General features: G+C 46.7%; 2 protein-coding genes across 4 annotated transcripts in view; both read right to left on the bottom strand.

The window, feature by feature from the left end:
• Positions 1-58: 58 nt before the first annotated feature.
• Positions 59-3,886, bottom strand: asb14b (ankyrin repeat and SOCS box containing 14b). 3 transcript variants are annotated; one of them, XM_060049843.1, is made up of 10 exons: positions 3,751-3,886; positions 2,991-3,151; positions 2,837-2,889; positions 2,590-2,721; positions 2,343-2,501; positions 1,990-2,235; positions 1,579-1,753; positions 941-1,478; positions 676-829; positions 59-555 (listed from the first exon to the last, which is right to left on the bottom strand). In XM_060049843.1, exons 2-10 carry the CDS (start codon positions 3,110-3,112, stop codon positions 380-382), a joined length of 1,755 nt encoding a protein of 584 aa, XP_059905826.1. In that variant the 5' UTR covers positions 3,113-3,151; positions 3,751-3,886; the 3' UTR covers positions 59-379. The 3 variants fall into 3 exon arrangements, with proteins under 3 accessions (XP_059905826.1, XP_059905818.1, XP_059905835.1); XM_060049835.1 differs by having other exon boundaries at positions 2,991-3,196; positions 3,751-3,839; XM_060049852.1 differs by lacking the exon at positions 676-829 and having other exon boundaries at positions 405-555; positions 2,991-3,196; positions 3,751-3,841.
• A 342-nt stretch (positions 3,887-4,228) lies between these two features.
• The window catches only part of dnah12 (dynein, axonemal, heavy chain 12), a 28,915-nt gene continuing 17,942 nt past the window's right edge, over positions 4,229-15,201 (bottom strand). Inside the window, exons 45-74 of the mRNA XM_060049783.1 lie at positions 14,544-14,705; positions 14,254-14,448; positions 13,951-14,084; positions 13,700-13,862; positions 13,539-13,619; positions 13,282-13,458; positions 13,047-13,178; positions 12,814-12,903; positions 12,581-12,721; positions 12,188-12,429; positions 11,933-12,080; positions 11,703-11,848; positions 10,990-11,204; positions 10,709-10,901; positions 10,252-10,444; positions 9,955-10,127; positions 9,577-9,717; positions 9,321-9,479; positions 8,895-9,190; positions 8,086-8,339; positions 7,535-7,675; positions 7,018-7,155; positions 6,403-6,636; positions 6,121-6,309; positions 5,675-5,778; positions 5,376-5,580; positions 5,057-5,194; positions 4,865-4,956; positions 4,716-4,783; positions 4,229-4,576 (exon numbers count right to left, since the gene is read on the bottom strand). Of these exons, the coding sequence (XP_059905766.1) occupies positions 4,383-4,576; positions 4,716-4,783; positions 4,865-4,956; positions 5,057-5,194; positions 5,376-5,580; positions 5,675-5,778; positions 6,121-6,309; positions 6,403-6,636; positions 7,018-7,155; positions 7,535-7,675; positions 8,086-8,339; positions 8,895-9,190; positions 9,321-9,479; positions 9,577-9,717; positions 9,955-10,127; positions 10,252-10,444; positions 10,709-10,901; positions 10,990-11,204; positions 11,703-11,848; positions 11,933-12,080; positions 12,188-12,429; positions 12,581-12,721; positions 12,814-12,903; positions 13,047-13,178; positions 13,282-13,458; positions 13,539-13,619; positions 13,700-13,862; positions 13,951-14,084; positions 14,254-14,448; positions 14,544-14,705 (4,938 nt within the window). The 3' untranslated portion in view covers positions 4,229-4,382. The remainder of the gene's footprint in view (positions 4,577-4,715; positions 4,784-4,864; positions 4,957-5,056; positions 5,195-5,375; positions 5,581-5,674; positions 5,779-6,120; positions 6,310-6,402; positions 6,637-7,017; positions 7,156-7,534; positions 7,676-8,085; positions 8,340-8,894; positions 9,191-9,320; positions 9,480-9,576; positions 9,718-9,954; positions 10,128-10,251; positions 10,445-10,708; positions 10,902-10,989; positions 11,205-11,702; positions 11,849-11,932; positions 12,081-12,187; positions 12,430-12,580; positions 12,722-12,813; positions 12,904-13,046; positions 13,179-13,281; positions 13,459-13,538; positions 13,620-13,699; positions 13,863-13,950; positions 14,085-14,253; positions 14,449-14,543; positions 14,706-15,201) is intronic.

The following is a 15,201-nucleotide window of genomic DNA, read 5'->3' as shown; positions in this document are numbered from 1 at the left end:
TCTTACAATCATGTATTCGTGTGTTTACACAACCAATAGAGGCAATAAGTATGCTATGTCATTATCAAATGGTTACATTTATTAAAACATACCACGTACCACATCCTACTGTGTATCCCCTCCCCCCACCATGCAATCAATTATAATTATTACGATAAGGAATAAGGTCAACATAGATATGCATCTGGGGAAAGTAAATCATAATCTAACCTTACATTTTTTTATTCAAGTGGTGTATGCCTTTTCATAAAACTATAGAAAAATATCTACATAAAAACAAAAGAAAGTATGTCATAATTAGACTGACTATCATTAACAGACAGCATTATTCACCAGCGGTCATATCATCCCATCACAGGATTTTGTGTTGCTCCAATTCCTAGGGACCAACCATACTGCCCCTGCCATAGACATCATACTCTTTATAGAGAAGATAATCCCTCAGCCTGGGAGGGAGAGGAAGATAGCTGATGAAGACGGGGGATCTCAGTCGCAGTTGGCTCAGATATCCTCTTATCCTCAGTCGACAAAGGTGTTTCAGGCTCCTTGGGTTTCCTGCAATGCATTTTCAGATTAAAGTTCAAACAGCCTTTTTAATTACCCTTTTAATGACGCAGGTTCATGTGAATGACCCGAAAAAAGGATCTTAAAATGGAAGACAAAGGTTTCCCTCACTCTGCATGTGACAGATCTCTTCCCATTGTTTCTGCTCCTGCAATGTGTCCCTGAGCTTTGTGCAGAACGACACATGGTCCGTGTACTCCAGCATCATACGCACCACCTGGCCCGCGAGCTGCTTGAGCCAGTGAACCGTTATAACCTCACAGAACTGGCCCCGAAACAACAACAAACAGGACGCAGACAAAGAGACACACACAGGGCTGAGGAACAAAGCACTAAAGCGGTCTGCAAATAAACGTAGTCTCGGCTTTCATCTCACCATCATGTCTTTGACGACCGAAGAGGAAGTCCACGGCGCGTAGTCATGGGAACCGCCGCCGTAGGGACAGTCGAAGCAGCGCTTCACGTCGTAGCCGTGGTTCAGGATCATCCGCAGCATCACCTCGTCCTTCAGCGCGTACTGCACCGCCGAGGGGAAGTGGGTGCTGTTGACGCGGGAGTAGTAGTTGACGTTGGCCCCGGCCTTCAGCAGGGCGTTGATCATCTCGTAGTTGCCCTGCCTCAGGGCCACCTGCAGGCAGCTGACGGGGTCCTGGTTCACCATGGCACCGGCCTCCAGCAGCTGCCGCGCGCACTGCAAGTCGTTGTTGGCCACGGCGAAGTACAGGGCGGAGCGCCGCTCGTCGTCATAGTTACGGCGCACCCGCTGGTGCAGCATGGTGTTGGGGTCGTGGCCCGCGCGGAGCAGCGCCTCGATGCACAGGGCGTGGCCCCCCGCCGCCGCAGAGTGGAGGGGACTCATACCGCTCTCCTTCACCGCCTCCATCTTGGTCACCGGGATGAGGTGCTCCAGTGCACTGAGACCCAGAGAGAGGGCATTTTGTGTGGGACAGCGTTATGACTCGTACATCATACGTGTGTATGGGGAAAACTAGACGGTAATGGTTCATTTCTCACAGTATGTGTCCATGGTAGGCTGTCCGATGGATGGGCAGGTGTCCGCTGTCCAGGGCTATGTTGGCGTCTGCTCCGTGGTCCAGGAGTGTGGAGACTATGTCGGGGTTCCCAGAGGCTGCGGCATCGAACAGGACGGTGCCGAACTCCGACTCAGATCCGTAGTTCACATGGGCTCCTTTAAACGCAGACACACACACGCGCGCATACACACACACACACACACGCGCGCGCATACACACACACACACGCTCGCGCACACACACACACACACACACACACACACACACACACACACACGCGCGCGCATACACACACACACACACACACACGAAAACTCATGTTGTGCATAATTTGTTGGAGGACTGTATTATGTGTTTAAGTGAAAACGAATTTGACATTACACATGACTACCTTTCTGGAGAAGGATCTCCACTACATTCAGGTGTCCGTTCTGCACGGCCAAAGCCAGTGGAGTTTTCCTCTTGATGTCAAATGCATTGGGGTTAGCACCAGACTCCAGGAGCAAATGCACAAAGTTCTCAAGCCCCAAGAAGGCCGACTCGTGCAGCGCCGTCCGTTCCAGGGGTCCCGTTTGGTCCACGTTAGCGTTGTAGCGTAGCAGCAGTGTGGCCAAGTCGTACTGATCATTTAGAATAGCTGATAATAAGACAAGACCCAATAAGGATCAGAAATCAGTGCATAAACCTGCTGCTTTTCAGCCCTTGTATAGACTTAAACTGTGCATAGAAACATACAAACCTCACCTGCCACTAAAGGAGAGTCCTGTTCATCGTTCTGGAGGTCTGGGTCGCACCCATTCTGGATCAGAAAGGTAGCGTTGCCACGAAGGCCGTACACCACTGCCAGGAACAGTGGTGTCTCACCTTTAAGTGTCCGACACTGGCAAGCTCCATGAGAGGATCCTGCCAGCAAAGCACCAAACAATGGATCAATCTGTCCTGTAAGTGAATCCAGCTGAATGGAATACATCAGGGCCATGATAGCCCGTACCTGAGAAGATAACCTCCAGTATTTCTCGACTTCCCTGCACTGCAGCCTCATGCAGAGGGATCCACCCTCGCTCGTCCACTTTCGACAGAGCTTTGGGCTGTATTGTCAGTTTCTTCAGTGCCTCCTCATCGCCTATGGACAGACGTATGAGGGTGGCATTGATTTCAGAAGGGTAATACGATAGTAACGACTGGAAATGAATCAATGACATTTGAGTCATTCATGGGTGTGTCAAGTTTGAGATCACCTTCCTTAATTGCTCTGAAGAGTTCCTCCGGATCTTCACTGACTTTCAGATCACTGGAGGGACACACACATCAGAAAGAACATATTGAGTAGATGAACAAGGCTATGCACAATGTAGAATATAAGGTATTTGTGTGGACGATTTGGAGGTTTACCCGGGACTCAAGCCCTTGAGTTTTCTATATTGAATCAGACTCTGTTCGATAATGTACTGCGTCGCCTCGTCTTCATCCAAGTCCGAGTCGTAGTTGTCGTCATGTTCTTTTTCTGTGTTCATCTATAATCCTTCAGAACGTCTTCCGATGTCAAATTTAGACTGACAGTAGAGATGGCAGTTAAACACTACCCTCGAAACCGTGAGCTGTTTTATAACATTCCAGTAAGACACACAAAACCAGTAAGACACACATAGACAGAACATCTGAACACAGTGGAGGTCCTGCTGTAGTTGTTCCAAATATTGTTGTTTACTCGTTAAAATGATGTATACAATTTAAGAAATATATACATTTGATCTTAATCTATTGGCACTCCAACTGTAGACAGTATTGTGAGACATTTTGCATTATTATTTTTTAAATATAGAATATTCTTATTGTTGTATGATATTCTTTAGCACTTGTTTAGCCATCTGAAGGCATGGCTACCTCCCGCCATCTAGTAAACTACATTGCTGGTGTCATATAACATTACTTTTGCATAATGCAAACCCAAGTTAACATCGAGAGAGTAATAACAAAAGACGTTAAAATGGCACAGAATGAGACAACATTCTATTATATTTATGTCAAGTGTCCATTTCCAAGATAAATATAAGTATTTGACAGCATGAAATTCGACCACAATGCCCATATGTTGTTCAATGCATAATACATCGCTCAATTAATACATTTTATATTGTTGTGTTTAATTTACCTTCAGTCCGCAGGCTCTTTGCTTTCGGTCTCTCTGACAACAGAAGAACCAATGGACTTCACAGCTCAGAAACATACCTATGTATAAATATATAACACCACAACTATAAATACCTCAGGACTGGGCCAGGGCAGCCAGACTCTGCATTTGACCTACTCAATACTGCAGCTACTATTGCAATGACATGCATGTTCATTTTTAACACAGGAAGGACACCCAATGGCCAAACATGGGATTTCGTGCTCAGAACTTGCATTTTGTAATTCAGTGTTGCCAATTCATGTTCATGAATGTGAATCCATTAAAATAATGTGGTTACTCCTCCTGTATAAATGGACAATACCACTTTTTAATGAATACTATTTTTAGAGTAATGTATAACATGTGGTCATGATTAAACATGCATACATTTGTGTTTATATGTTGTTGGTTTTTTTTGCATTTAGAAAGCTTTATGAACACAAATGAATTCCAAAAATTAAAACCAAAATACGTTTATTAAATTTATGAATTCATGATTTAAATGATGATTCAATGATATGATGACACGTAAATAAATGATATACAAATTGGTATATATATATGTATTCAGTTTTAATTGCACATAATAAACCTGAGTGTACTCTCAGGTGTCAGTCATCCAGCTGACAGAGCATGGCTACGCCCCGTTTGATCCAGTGCTGCGGCTGCTTGCTCGTGGGCAGCGTCATGGTGATCACAAAGTTGGTGGAGTGTCCCGTGGTGGACAGCGTTCCCTTCCTTTCACTGGTCTTGTACAGGGGGCACACGTACAGCTTCTGGGAGGGTTGGACGCTGTTCCTCTCCGCTGGATGGAGAAGGAGGAAAGAAAGAAAGAAAGAAAGAGACGGGATTGATTGAGGACGGCAGCTCAAACTCGTGGTAACAGGATTTCTTTCTCTAATTCCGTGGAGAGCTAGCCCAGGGGCCTCTAGCGCCATGCTTACTGGGTTTGATCCAGATGATGGGCATCGAGTCAAACAGGACTTTGGGCTTCTGCTCCGCGATCACCCCACTGATGGAGAGGAGACATACTTTAAGATAATAAATGACTTTTTAGTTGAACAACAACGGGCTGAGCGATCATGATTTGAACCTGTTTCTATCCCAGCGAGCACCGTCCAGGAACAGCCCATGGATATAAACGCCGTCCTCAGGAGCTTGCTCTGACACATCAAGTGTGAGAACCTGTAGGAAAAAAACTGATAATGTACATGGAAAACCAAACTACAAAACTACAAATGACAAAATGACGACACAATTGATATTCAGTATTAGTGTTCCGGACCTCAAACTCAAAGACCAGCATGTCAATGGGGATGCGATACTTCCTGGCGTAGTTCTGCATGGCCCCTGTCAGGAAGGCCTGGGTGAAGAAGAAGCCGGTCAGCCAGAACACGTGAGGCTTGCTGCTGTTGAACCAATCCTGAGGGAGGCATGGGAGGAATGGTGATACGAATCAGAAAACAACTGTGAAAGACTGATAAAGGCAACCTGTGATAAGTCATCTGGGATAAGGTCACATCAATCAGTAGAACAAACTTCATTGGACAAAAAACAGTGAAAAGAATAAAGTCTTCTGAATGGGCTTCATCGGTCAGACTCACGTTCAGGAATTTGAGTCTGGTGAGGAAATCGGTGATGTAGCTGCCCAGGGGTTTGAGGCTTGGGTACGAGCGCATAGCCCACTTCTCTGGCACCTTGCCCACCAAAAGACTGCCAGCGACGGCCTCCAACTCTGCATCCATCACCACCAGACCCTTAATGGCTTTCAGCAGGTTTTGAATGCTCACGCGGATTGTTGTACACAGCCTAGCAGCGGGGGAACAGATGAACACAAAACACTAGATAAGATATTGCATGTAGATGCTGGATACCACACTATACTATAGGTTAGTGTACATACGTGTTGTACCGCTCCATCTCCTGGACCAGCACAGTGTTCATGCTCTCCTCATAGAGGACTGGGAATTTTAAAAGTGCTTCCTCAATGTCAAAATCGTCTGGGAGCTAATAGAAAGGAGCAGAAATAAGTTAACAGAGGCAATGTTAGCAAAAAGAGGCTATGTTCAATTTAAAGATCAGGTAGCCAATAAATAGCCGCAGTAATAAATGACTGTTTTACTTGAATCGTTACCAGTCAATGAAAGGATAAACCTACTACAATACTAAAACATTCAACATACTAGTCATGTTATTTTGATTTTATCCTATGATTGACTGGATAAGGATTCAAGTAAAGTATATATAGTGCCACAACCAGTGGACGGATTCTTCAGGTCCAACCTGATTGGAAATGGCCCGATGGATTCAGTGTTTGGATGAGCATTCGGCACAGTCTGGCACGTATACCTTGGTCAGGATGTCATTGGCTATTTCGTACAGGGCGCTGTCTCCCCCGGAGCTACTTCCTCCTTTAACCCCACCTCCCAGGGTGAGCAGCAGCGAATCAAACAGCAGCTTGGTCTGCTGCAGATCCTTAGAGATGTCCACATTTTCATGCATCCCAAATATCTCAGGGCTCTGGATGAGCGGTAGTTTCTAGAAGACACAGACAAACTGCTAGAATAGGCGGAACCTAAAGCTAGTTGACTCAAATACTTTGACCAGCCTGAGTCTTACACATCCTATCACCTTAATAAACTCCAGATAGTCCTCATAGATGGACTTAGATGGGGCATAGTATTTGCCGCTGGGAGAGAAGGTGTAGCGGGGTTTCACAACGATGTCCTGGTTGTAGAAGTCGGCCAGGATGGTCATGAGGAGCCTTCTGTCCCAGTCGTCCGTCACGCGGCCGCCGTAGTTACACTCCCCGGTCAGGTAGGTGATGGCCTCGAACGGCACCTCCTCGTATCCCGTTACAAACAGCTGGGAGCGGGCAGGAGGAGAATGGGAAACTTGGGAACAACGACGGGAACATACTGGCTCATGGACTTGTGTGTCGCTTTATGAAGCAGAGCTGGGAAAGTCAATTTTTATGGTAAATGATAGGTATTCATCTATTAATTGATTAATCTTATACTTTTGTGTGTTCTACTGTGCTTCAAACATGCAGTCACAATACCACTTTAAGGGATCGAAATGAAAAAGATATTTACATTGATGGAAAGTATATCAGAAAAACCTCAGACAGCATACACGCATGCATGAATGCATACATACATAAATACATACAAATTATGATACCATTGCTAATAATATGATGATAACTCTGCTTTAGTTAAATATCAGGCCTTATTTGCTAAATACCTGTAACTGTCTGATGCTTATCCGCAGGTCTGACTCATTGAAGCCGTAAGGTATATTCCATCCCAGAGGACCAAACTTCTTCCTCTCTTGTACAAGTGCGTGAAAGAAACACACGCCGTACAATAGCTTCTCCCAGATCTGCAGGAACATCCAACCCAAAATGAACAAGCAAGAATGAAACATTTTGCTTCTTCTATGCGTGTGTGTATGTGTGTGTGTGAGTATGTATGTGTGTGTGTGCATGTGGGGGATTGTGTGTGTGTGCGTGTGTGTGTGTGTGTGTGTGTGTGTGTGTGTGTGTGTGTGTGTGTGTGTGTGTGTGCATGTGGGGGATTGTGTGTGTGTGCGTGTGTGTGTGTGTGTGTGTGTGTGTGTGTGTGTGTGTGTGTGTGTGTGTGTGTGTGTGTGTGTGTGTGTGTGTGTGTGTGTGTGTGTGTGTGTGTGTGTGTGTGCATGTGGGGGATTGTGTGTGTGTGTGTGTGTGTGTGTATGTGTGTGCGTGTGTGTCTTTGCCCACCGGTTCCTTGTTGGGGCAGCTGTTGAAGAACTCAGAGTCAGATATGGGATCTGACTGGTAGGACTGCAGCAGGTTAAGTCGGAGACCTGTTGGTGGTTCGTTTGTCATCTTTACGCCATTCTGGAGAATAGTCACTGGGAACTAATGCAGGAAGCAAAGAGGGGTCAATATAAATGCAATTAAATGGAAGGACTTATATAGAGCATTTGTGCTTCATTGACAATTTAACAACTAAAACGACTGTTAAATGAACACATTGATATATTGACAATATCATAATGGAGATTCAAGATCAAAAACGGAATTGCTGGAGAACTGCAAGAGACCACAGAATATATTTTGCTCCTGCAACCCCAGAGTTTTTAATGGTGTAGGCATCAAAAAGCTGAGGACAGCCTCAACAAATCCTCCCACGATCTAAGATAAACCTTACATAAGATAAGATGTGCTTAAATAATCCCACACTGGAAATTCAAGTGACACAGCAGATAACAAGAGAAAAATACTATTCCTAGAGATAATTAAATAATAATAAGAAAAAAGACTCCCACCTTGGGTGAGGGGTAGCTGGTGAGCCACAGACGGAAGTTGGGGTGACAAGTGTCTGGAGTGAAGTCCTCGCATATTTTCTCTAAGGTGGACATCCAAGACACTGCCAGGTGACAGTTCTGCAGACACACCCAGGTACCTTCTTTCATGGATGCGAATATCATTTTGGCCGCGATGGGACCCTGTCCCTGACCGAGAGAGATGGACTGGAATTTGGCGCCACCCATGCTCTTGTCATTGGCAAATTTCAGCAGGCCTGGAGAGGAAGACGGATGTTCCCATATGGTTAGCAACCAGCCATGGGTAACATCTATGAAGGGTCTTCTACATTTTTCAAACAGTCTTAAAATATTATTGCTCTTCAAATGACATTAGTTGAACCCATTGACCTTTCCGTATAAGCACCAGACCACATAGACACTTAACAAGGGTTTGGTGTGTGATTGTATGTCTGGCTGTTTTTGTTTCCTCAGGACTCCAAGCTTCCAGCCTTTGAACACAGGTTAAGGGAGCCAGTAGCATTAACTAGTCAAATGTCAAACCATTGTGACCCAGGTATGTTATAATGATGTTAGAACCATTCTGTCGGGATCGGACTACAGAAACGCAGTCCAACATGTAGGGTGCCTGTCTCCGGTCCAGCGTGACAGTCTAATGTGTAGCATGCCTCCAGACTTATAAGTCACCGCAAGATTCAATGACTTAATAATCACCAGATTTGATCCTGGCTTTATTACGAATTTAAACGTGGTATTAAATAGGTTCTAACATAAATTCAAAAGGGTTATCTGGGTGTTAGCGCGCCACCTACTGGCCATGGGGTCAGCTCCCGGAGAAAGCACAAACACCAGGGGCACGGTGCAGTTGGAGTCCAGGTAGCTTTTGCTCAGGTCAAAGGGCGGTGGCTCCACAAACATTTTCCCCAGTTTCTTGGTCACGTAGTTGGAGACGGCCGGGATGATCTTATCAGGCCTGAGGCAGCGGAAGATGATCATCTTCTGGAGGGTGTTTAAGCAGTCCACCCAGGGTCTGGGCAGACGGGCGTTGTAGGGCTCCTTGCTGTCGTAAATGGTCTTAAAGCTGTCCGAGTTGTTTAGGAACGCCTCTCTATGTGTGCGCAGGGGAGGGACAGTGAGGTGGTAAATAAAGAGAGGGTGTTGCATTGAGTAAATGCTAGCTAATAGTTTCAAGTGTATTGTGCAGATTACGCAGGACTATATTTCACAGGAGGCCTTACTTGATTCCAGCCAGTCCTGGTTGCTCGCTGGCTCTGCAGATCTCATCCCAGCTCTTCTCCTGCAGCCAGGAGGGGTCCGGGTTGGGGGTTGCGTTTGTTAGGCCGACGCCTCCAGTCAGCAAGAACATCAAGTCTCCGTACTCGATCTCCTTCTTTGCTCTAAATGGACATTATAGTTTTGCAAATCAATACACTTTTGGCAAGCCTAGGGATAGCTCTAACATCAAGAGACTTTTTCCGCTGCTTAGACACTTACAGGAGAAGGTTGGAGCAGAGCAGGAAGGAGAAAAGCAGTTTATCCTTCTCGAACAGTGAGCGACACACGTTGCAGTACAGATTGTAAGTAAAGTGATCAATCAGGTATCTCAGCCGCTTCTCCAAGATCGAGGACTTGTTGCTAAGAGAGTAGAGGAAAACATAACAATATATGAAACGGATATCTAGAATGGAAATTTGCAATGGATCTTAATTTTCTTTGTGGAAAGTACTTATTTTTGAGAATAGATGTGCTCTTAAACCCTTAGATTCCATCCTTGACCACCTTTATTAAACACCCTAGTCGGCTAATTTAACTTTTTGACCACCCAATTAACACATTGAACATACAGCATTCAAAGCCTTGTGAGCAACTCACCTGTCTTGTATGGAGCTGATGTAAAGGTTAACAAACCAGGAGAGAGAGTACTGGTACATGGGATCTATGTTAGCCAGGTCGGCGATGCTGAAGAACAGAATAGAGGAGTGTTTGGCAATGGCCCTGTAGCCCTCTCTGGACTCAGCGATCTTGATCTCAGTCTTCTCAGCTATCTGGGCGGTTTGAAAACCAAAAACGGAAAACAATTAGGATGCCTTAAGATTGAGACACAAATCCTTGATTACACATCAGGTGCCCTTTCTCCCTCTCTCTAGGTCGGAGCTGCACTGGTCTGACCTGTTGTTTTTTGGAGATCTCGTTGGACATGAGCTTGGCCGAGTCCAAGACCTTGATGGCGCTCTCGTCCTCCAGGATGTTCCCTTCGGACGACTCCAGCGTCTCCAGGATCTGGTCCTCGATCTCCTTCAGTTGCTTCTTGTTAGTGGCCGACTGCAGGATCAGGGCGTTCCTCTCCTCCTCCAGCTCTGGCCTGGGGCAGAGGGAGGGGAGCCACCACTATATTCACTACTACACTACTATACTGTTCACTATTATCAGACGTTGTTCAGTCAGAGCAACTCGATTTGAATGAATGAGCTGGTAGGGGTTAGGCACCTCGCACAAGGATGCCTTGCTCAAAGACGCAGCCAGATCCTTGCGGCGGGAGGCACAGGGATCGCTAAACTATACACACCGCGTCATATCCTAGAATCTTGGATGTTTGGATGACACTTTATGAACCTAAGGGTCCTACCTCTCCTTGGCCACCATGATCCCGAGCAGCTGGTCTTCCAGGCCTTCGGGGGTGATCATGAAGTTGAGCAGGGACACCTTGGTGGCCAGCTCTGGGAGGTAGTGGGGGTTCCTCAGCTTGGTGGTGATGTAGAAGCGGAAATCCTGGGAATACTCAATCACACTCTCTCCCAGTCTGATGCAATCCACCCCACCTGGAGCAGAACAAAACAGACTAGTACTCCCTCGAGGACAGTGAGGATGGGTCGCCAATGCACGTCCCGACGTCGGACACGACTGTACCCTGTTTGAAGGTCTGCTTCAGCAGCAGGGGCTCCAGCGAAGGGTCCAGCTCCTCCCTCACGTTCTCCAGCAGCAGCGGGGTTCCAAACTGGATGCAGTTCTCCAGCGTTCTCATGTAGTCCCCGTCCGTCAGCTTGATGACACTCAGGTTGTTTTCCTTCTCAGAGTTCTTCACCCACTTGTTGGCCTGCCCCTGGGGGTCAATCATGAGAGGCCTGCACACATAGGGGAGATTATATGATACCTTTAATTAATGAATGCCTTGCAGTCCATTGAAGCAGTGGCAGTAGATCAGTAGCTGTTATGGCAGGTTGCACAGCAACTGCAGGGTTAAGCAGGGTTAGAAGTTCGGTTCACCTTACCACTAGCAGCTTCTGAGTGTGAGTGTGAATGTGAGAGTGTGCGTCTGTGTGTCTGTGTGTGTGTGTGTGTGTGTGTGTCTGTGTGTCTGTGTCTCTGTGTGTGTGTGTGTGTGTGTGTGTGTGTGTGTGTGTGTGTGTGTGTGTGTGTGTGTGTGTGTGTGTGTGCGTGTGTGTGTGTGTGTGTGTGTGCGTGTGTGAGAGAGGTGGAATAACATCTATAGAACGCTAAATGAATGGTATGCATGTATTTCTCTTTATATGAAAAAATCATCTGTACTTCAAAGTACCATTCTCATCAGATATTTCTGTTGTAGCCTGAGAGAGTTCAGTTCATCAGTTCAAGGGCCTCACCATCTACGGGAGTTGCTTACGATGACCCCATTGTCTATGGAGAAACTGTCGGTGGGCAGCCCTGCAATGTTCCACGCCCGGATCTTAATGGGATCCCCCAGGGTCTTGCTGAGAGAGAATTCATCTGAAGACGGAATCTTCTTCGACTGTAACATAATTCATCACAGTCAACAGTCAAACCAATACTTATTTCCAGGGTCCTCGAGAACCAGCATCGGCTCTCTCTTTACCTGGCATAGTTTGGTCCAGATCTTGGCGCAGTCCTGCCTGAAGCCGGAGGTGAAGGCCCCCAGGTAGGCGATGACTCCGGCAGAAATCAACACGTCCCCGGTCAGGGTGTCATAGGTGTGCTGCAGCTCATCTGCGGCCTTGGACCATCTTGACAACAACATCATATATTCACTAATCTATTCAGTAGACGCTTTCCAAAGTGACCTAGAGTTGGCGGATGGGGTGAGCTAGCCACGTGTAATAATCTCCTCCACCTGGTCTTCTCTCCTCCCAGGCCTCCGATGAGCTTCTCCGCCCTCTCCAGCTTGCGGGCGCACAGGTCCACCTGGAACTCCAGCTGGGCCTTCTCCTCCGTCTTCTCAACGAAGGTCTTCTGCAGGTTGGCCAGGCGGTCCTCCACCTCCTTCAGCTCCCCTCTCTTCTGGTCCAACAGGGCCATGGTGGTGGCCAGGGACTGCTGGGCCTCCTCCAGGTTGGCCTTCTTCGGACCCACCACCTACAGACCACCGGGGGAGGTAGAAGGAGGAACACTTGACGAGATAGAGGGGATGGAAGAAAGACTGGGGTGCTAAAGGAAGTGTAAAGCACTTTGAGGTGCTACAGAATGGAGAGATCGGGGGGGGTGTATGGAGAACAATGGGAGCTACCTTGGCCACACGGTCGTAAACCTCCATGGCCTTTATCCACTTGCAGAGGCCCTCGGCTGCAGAGGAGGCCTTGGCCACTATGGTGGGGTCAAAGTCCGGGTTGGTCATGTACTCGCTGCGTATCTTCTGCATCACAGCGACCTTAAGCAGAAAGTGAGAAAGGGATCAGTCAAATAGAATCAAAAAGAAAGAAACTATTTTTTAAAACATTATATTTCTCCATTGCAACTCACTGGGATATTGTCCTTGTCATATATTCTTAGGTCTCGTAAGAAGTTAATATCACCCAATAACTTCTTGCTTGGTCCCCAATAGTCCAAAATCTGAAAGGCAAAACATCAATGATCAGATTGGAAACTACCACTGCATATGTGTTCTTTTTCATACGACAACCCAGCACATCAAAGCAGGGCGGACCATGTTTATTTAGCTACAAGAAAAGGCTTTTGACTGGACAGAGTGAAACCTTTTGTCCAGTCCCAGCTGGGTCGGCGATCTTGTTCGGCTTAATATCCCTCATAACGCACACCGCTGACATGACCAGCTTCACCCCCGACGGCGGGTTCTTCATCGACTTGACAATCGTCACGTCGGATGGCTGGGGTAAAAGAGGTACGTTACTGAGACAGTCCTTATTGGCAAGAAATTAACATTTAGAAATAGCGAGGTGTCAGAGTTAAGCTAAACAATTGAAGTCCCACTTTAAGTGTGTCCAAGGCGGCGAGAGCGGCCTCCAGGGCGGGTATGGCCTCGGCCAGGTCGCTCTCACACTCGTCCTTCAAGGCCTGCGCCGCGTTGGCCTTGATGGTAGCTGCCTCCTCGTCAACGCGTACAAGCTTACTTTTGGCTTCTACCTGCACTGACTCCACCTCGATCACCTGGTGGAAGACGCAGCAGAGGGTTGAGACCGGAGGTAAAGGTCGCCCTTAGCGTTAGCGAGGAAGTGTAGGGTGTTTACCTTCATCATCTTGGTGTTGTCGATCTTCGCCTGCTCTAGCTTTGGCTGTAGCTCGATGAGTTCCATCTGCATCTCCCCCACCTGCAACATTTCATAGAAAATCCCACTAAGCAATACGAGACGCATTTGGGATTTTCTAAATCATTTGGAATGCGACCCACCTGAGACTCGGCAAAGGCCAGTTTATCCAGACCATTGGTGTACCTCTTCTTAGCCTTCATCACGGTGTCTCGTTTCTGGGTCAGAAGCTGGCGGAAGGCCGCGATGAGCTCAAGGTAGGAGGTGGGCGTCACGTAGTTGTGCCGTCCTAACTCCGACATGAATCTTCAGGGAATGTCAAACATGAAATTTTATTTATTATTTACCGATATTGTTATTGAAAGTAAGGCACATGAAGGAGAGAGTGACCTACTTATGGGAGAGTTGTATGGCGGACGTGTGGAAGGTTTTGCAGATGGGCATGACTTGATTGCGCTCATGCTCGCTCATCTCCAGGGTTTTCAAGAAGGTGTTGGCCACTCGTTCCAGGGCTTCCTCTGGCCACGGCTGACATACGCATAGAACGTTGTGAATCATCTCGAAGGCATTATTAAATTCCCAGCGATATGGCATGAGAACCACATAGTCGTATAGATTTATGCTTACTAAATTAATAACATATTTATTTTTGAAATATGGAATATCATTTTTTTTCATATTTTCTTTGCTTCTGTACCTGAAACCAGTCTATAGTGCAGCAGTTGATGAGCGATGGAAACTGCCGCAGGCGATTTCGAAAGGCGTTCCCGATGGGACTAAATGCCACAACAATGTGCAGGTTTTCCCTACAGCGGCCAACGAAGAAGGCAAAGAGAGCCAGAGGGCTGAACTCCAGGTCGTTGTCACCAGCCTGGGCAATGGGACGGACGGCCTGTGGAACGGGGAAGCAGAACCAGGCTGAGATCACATCAAGATCCTGCATCATGACCATGTACCACTCAGTAAGGCTGTAGCGAGCCCCAGTACCTCCATGATCTCCTGCTTCTCGTCCGCGGCAAACAGGTTGGGCACTTCCCCGGTGTTGAGCACGCTGTCCACGTCCTCGAGGAACGCTTCATCCTTGATCTGGGCGTCGGTCAGCAGGAACACAGTCTTCTCACCCTTCACTCCTGTGTTTTTAAGCAGAAGCTGTGGTGATGGAAAGAAAAACACAATAGTTAAAAAGGCAAAAGACAGCCGAGGTTGGGTGTCAGAACATTAACAAAAAAATATAGATAAAGAAAGAAAATTATATAAAAAATGTATATTCTTCCCAATCTCAGTAAACAACAAAGTCTGGTTTTGATTTACCTCTGAGGACAACAGTCCATATTTCTAGAGATGGACAACGAATAACGAATATTACTGTCCCGTTAGCAGCTTGAGAACAAGAATGGAGTTGGCGTTGATAGTCAATGTCTACGACCGAATGCTTTAACAAGTAATCAACTTTTCTGAAAACAGCTTAAAACCACTACAACTGCTTTGTTGAGAAATTTACTTGATTAAGCCAAAATAAAACCAAGGCGTCGTCAGACGATAGCCGATGGTTTCAGAGATCGTTGCCCTCCACACAGAATTTTAACCTGCCCGAAACCTACAGAACGCTCCGATCCCAAAATCTCGCTCCCGTTGCCAAGAGATT

Source organism: Gadus macrocephalus, chromosome 1 (assembly GCF_031168955.1).
Source record: "Gadus macrocephalus chromosome 1, ASM3116895v1".
Taxonomy (NCBI): domain Eukaryota; kingdom Metazoa; phylum Chordata; class Actinopteri; order Gadiformes; family Gadidae; genus Gadus; species Gadus macrocephalus.
The sequence above is the reverse complement of the archived record's forward strand: the minus strand, read 5'-3'. Positions and strand labels throughout refer to the sequence as shown.

What these genes read in the sequence shown, in the direction of transcription:
- asb14b (XM_060049843.1), bottom strand. Translation starts at nt 3,112, where the DNA reads ATGAACACAGAAAAAGAACATGACGACAACTACGACTCGGACTTGGAT. An exon ending in CTCAAGGGCTTGAGTCCCGG is followed by an intron (nt 2,890 to 2,990) that starts GTAAACCTCCAA and finishes GTGTCCCTCCAG; the next exon opens with TGATCTGAAAGTCAGTGAAG. An exon ending in CTTCAGAGCAATTAAGGAAG is followed by an intron (nt 2,722 to 2,836) that starts GTGATCTCAAAC and finishes GTCTGTCCATAG; the next exon opens with GCGATGAGGAGGCACTGAAG.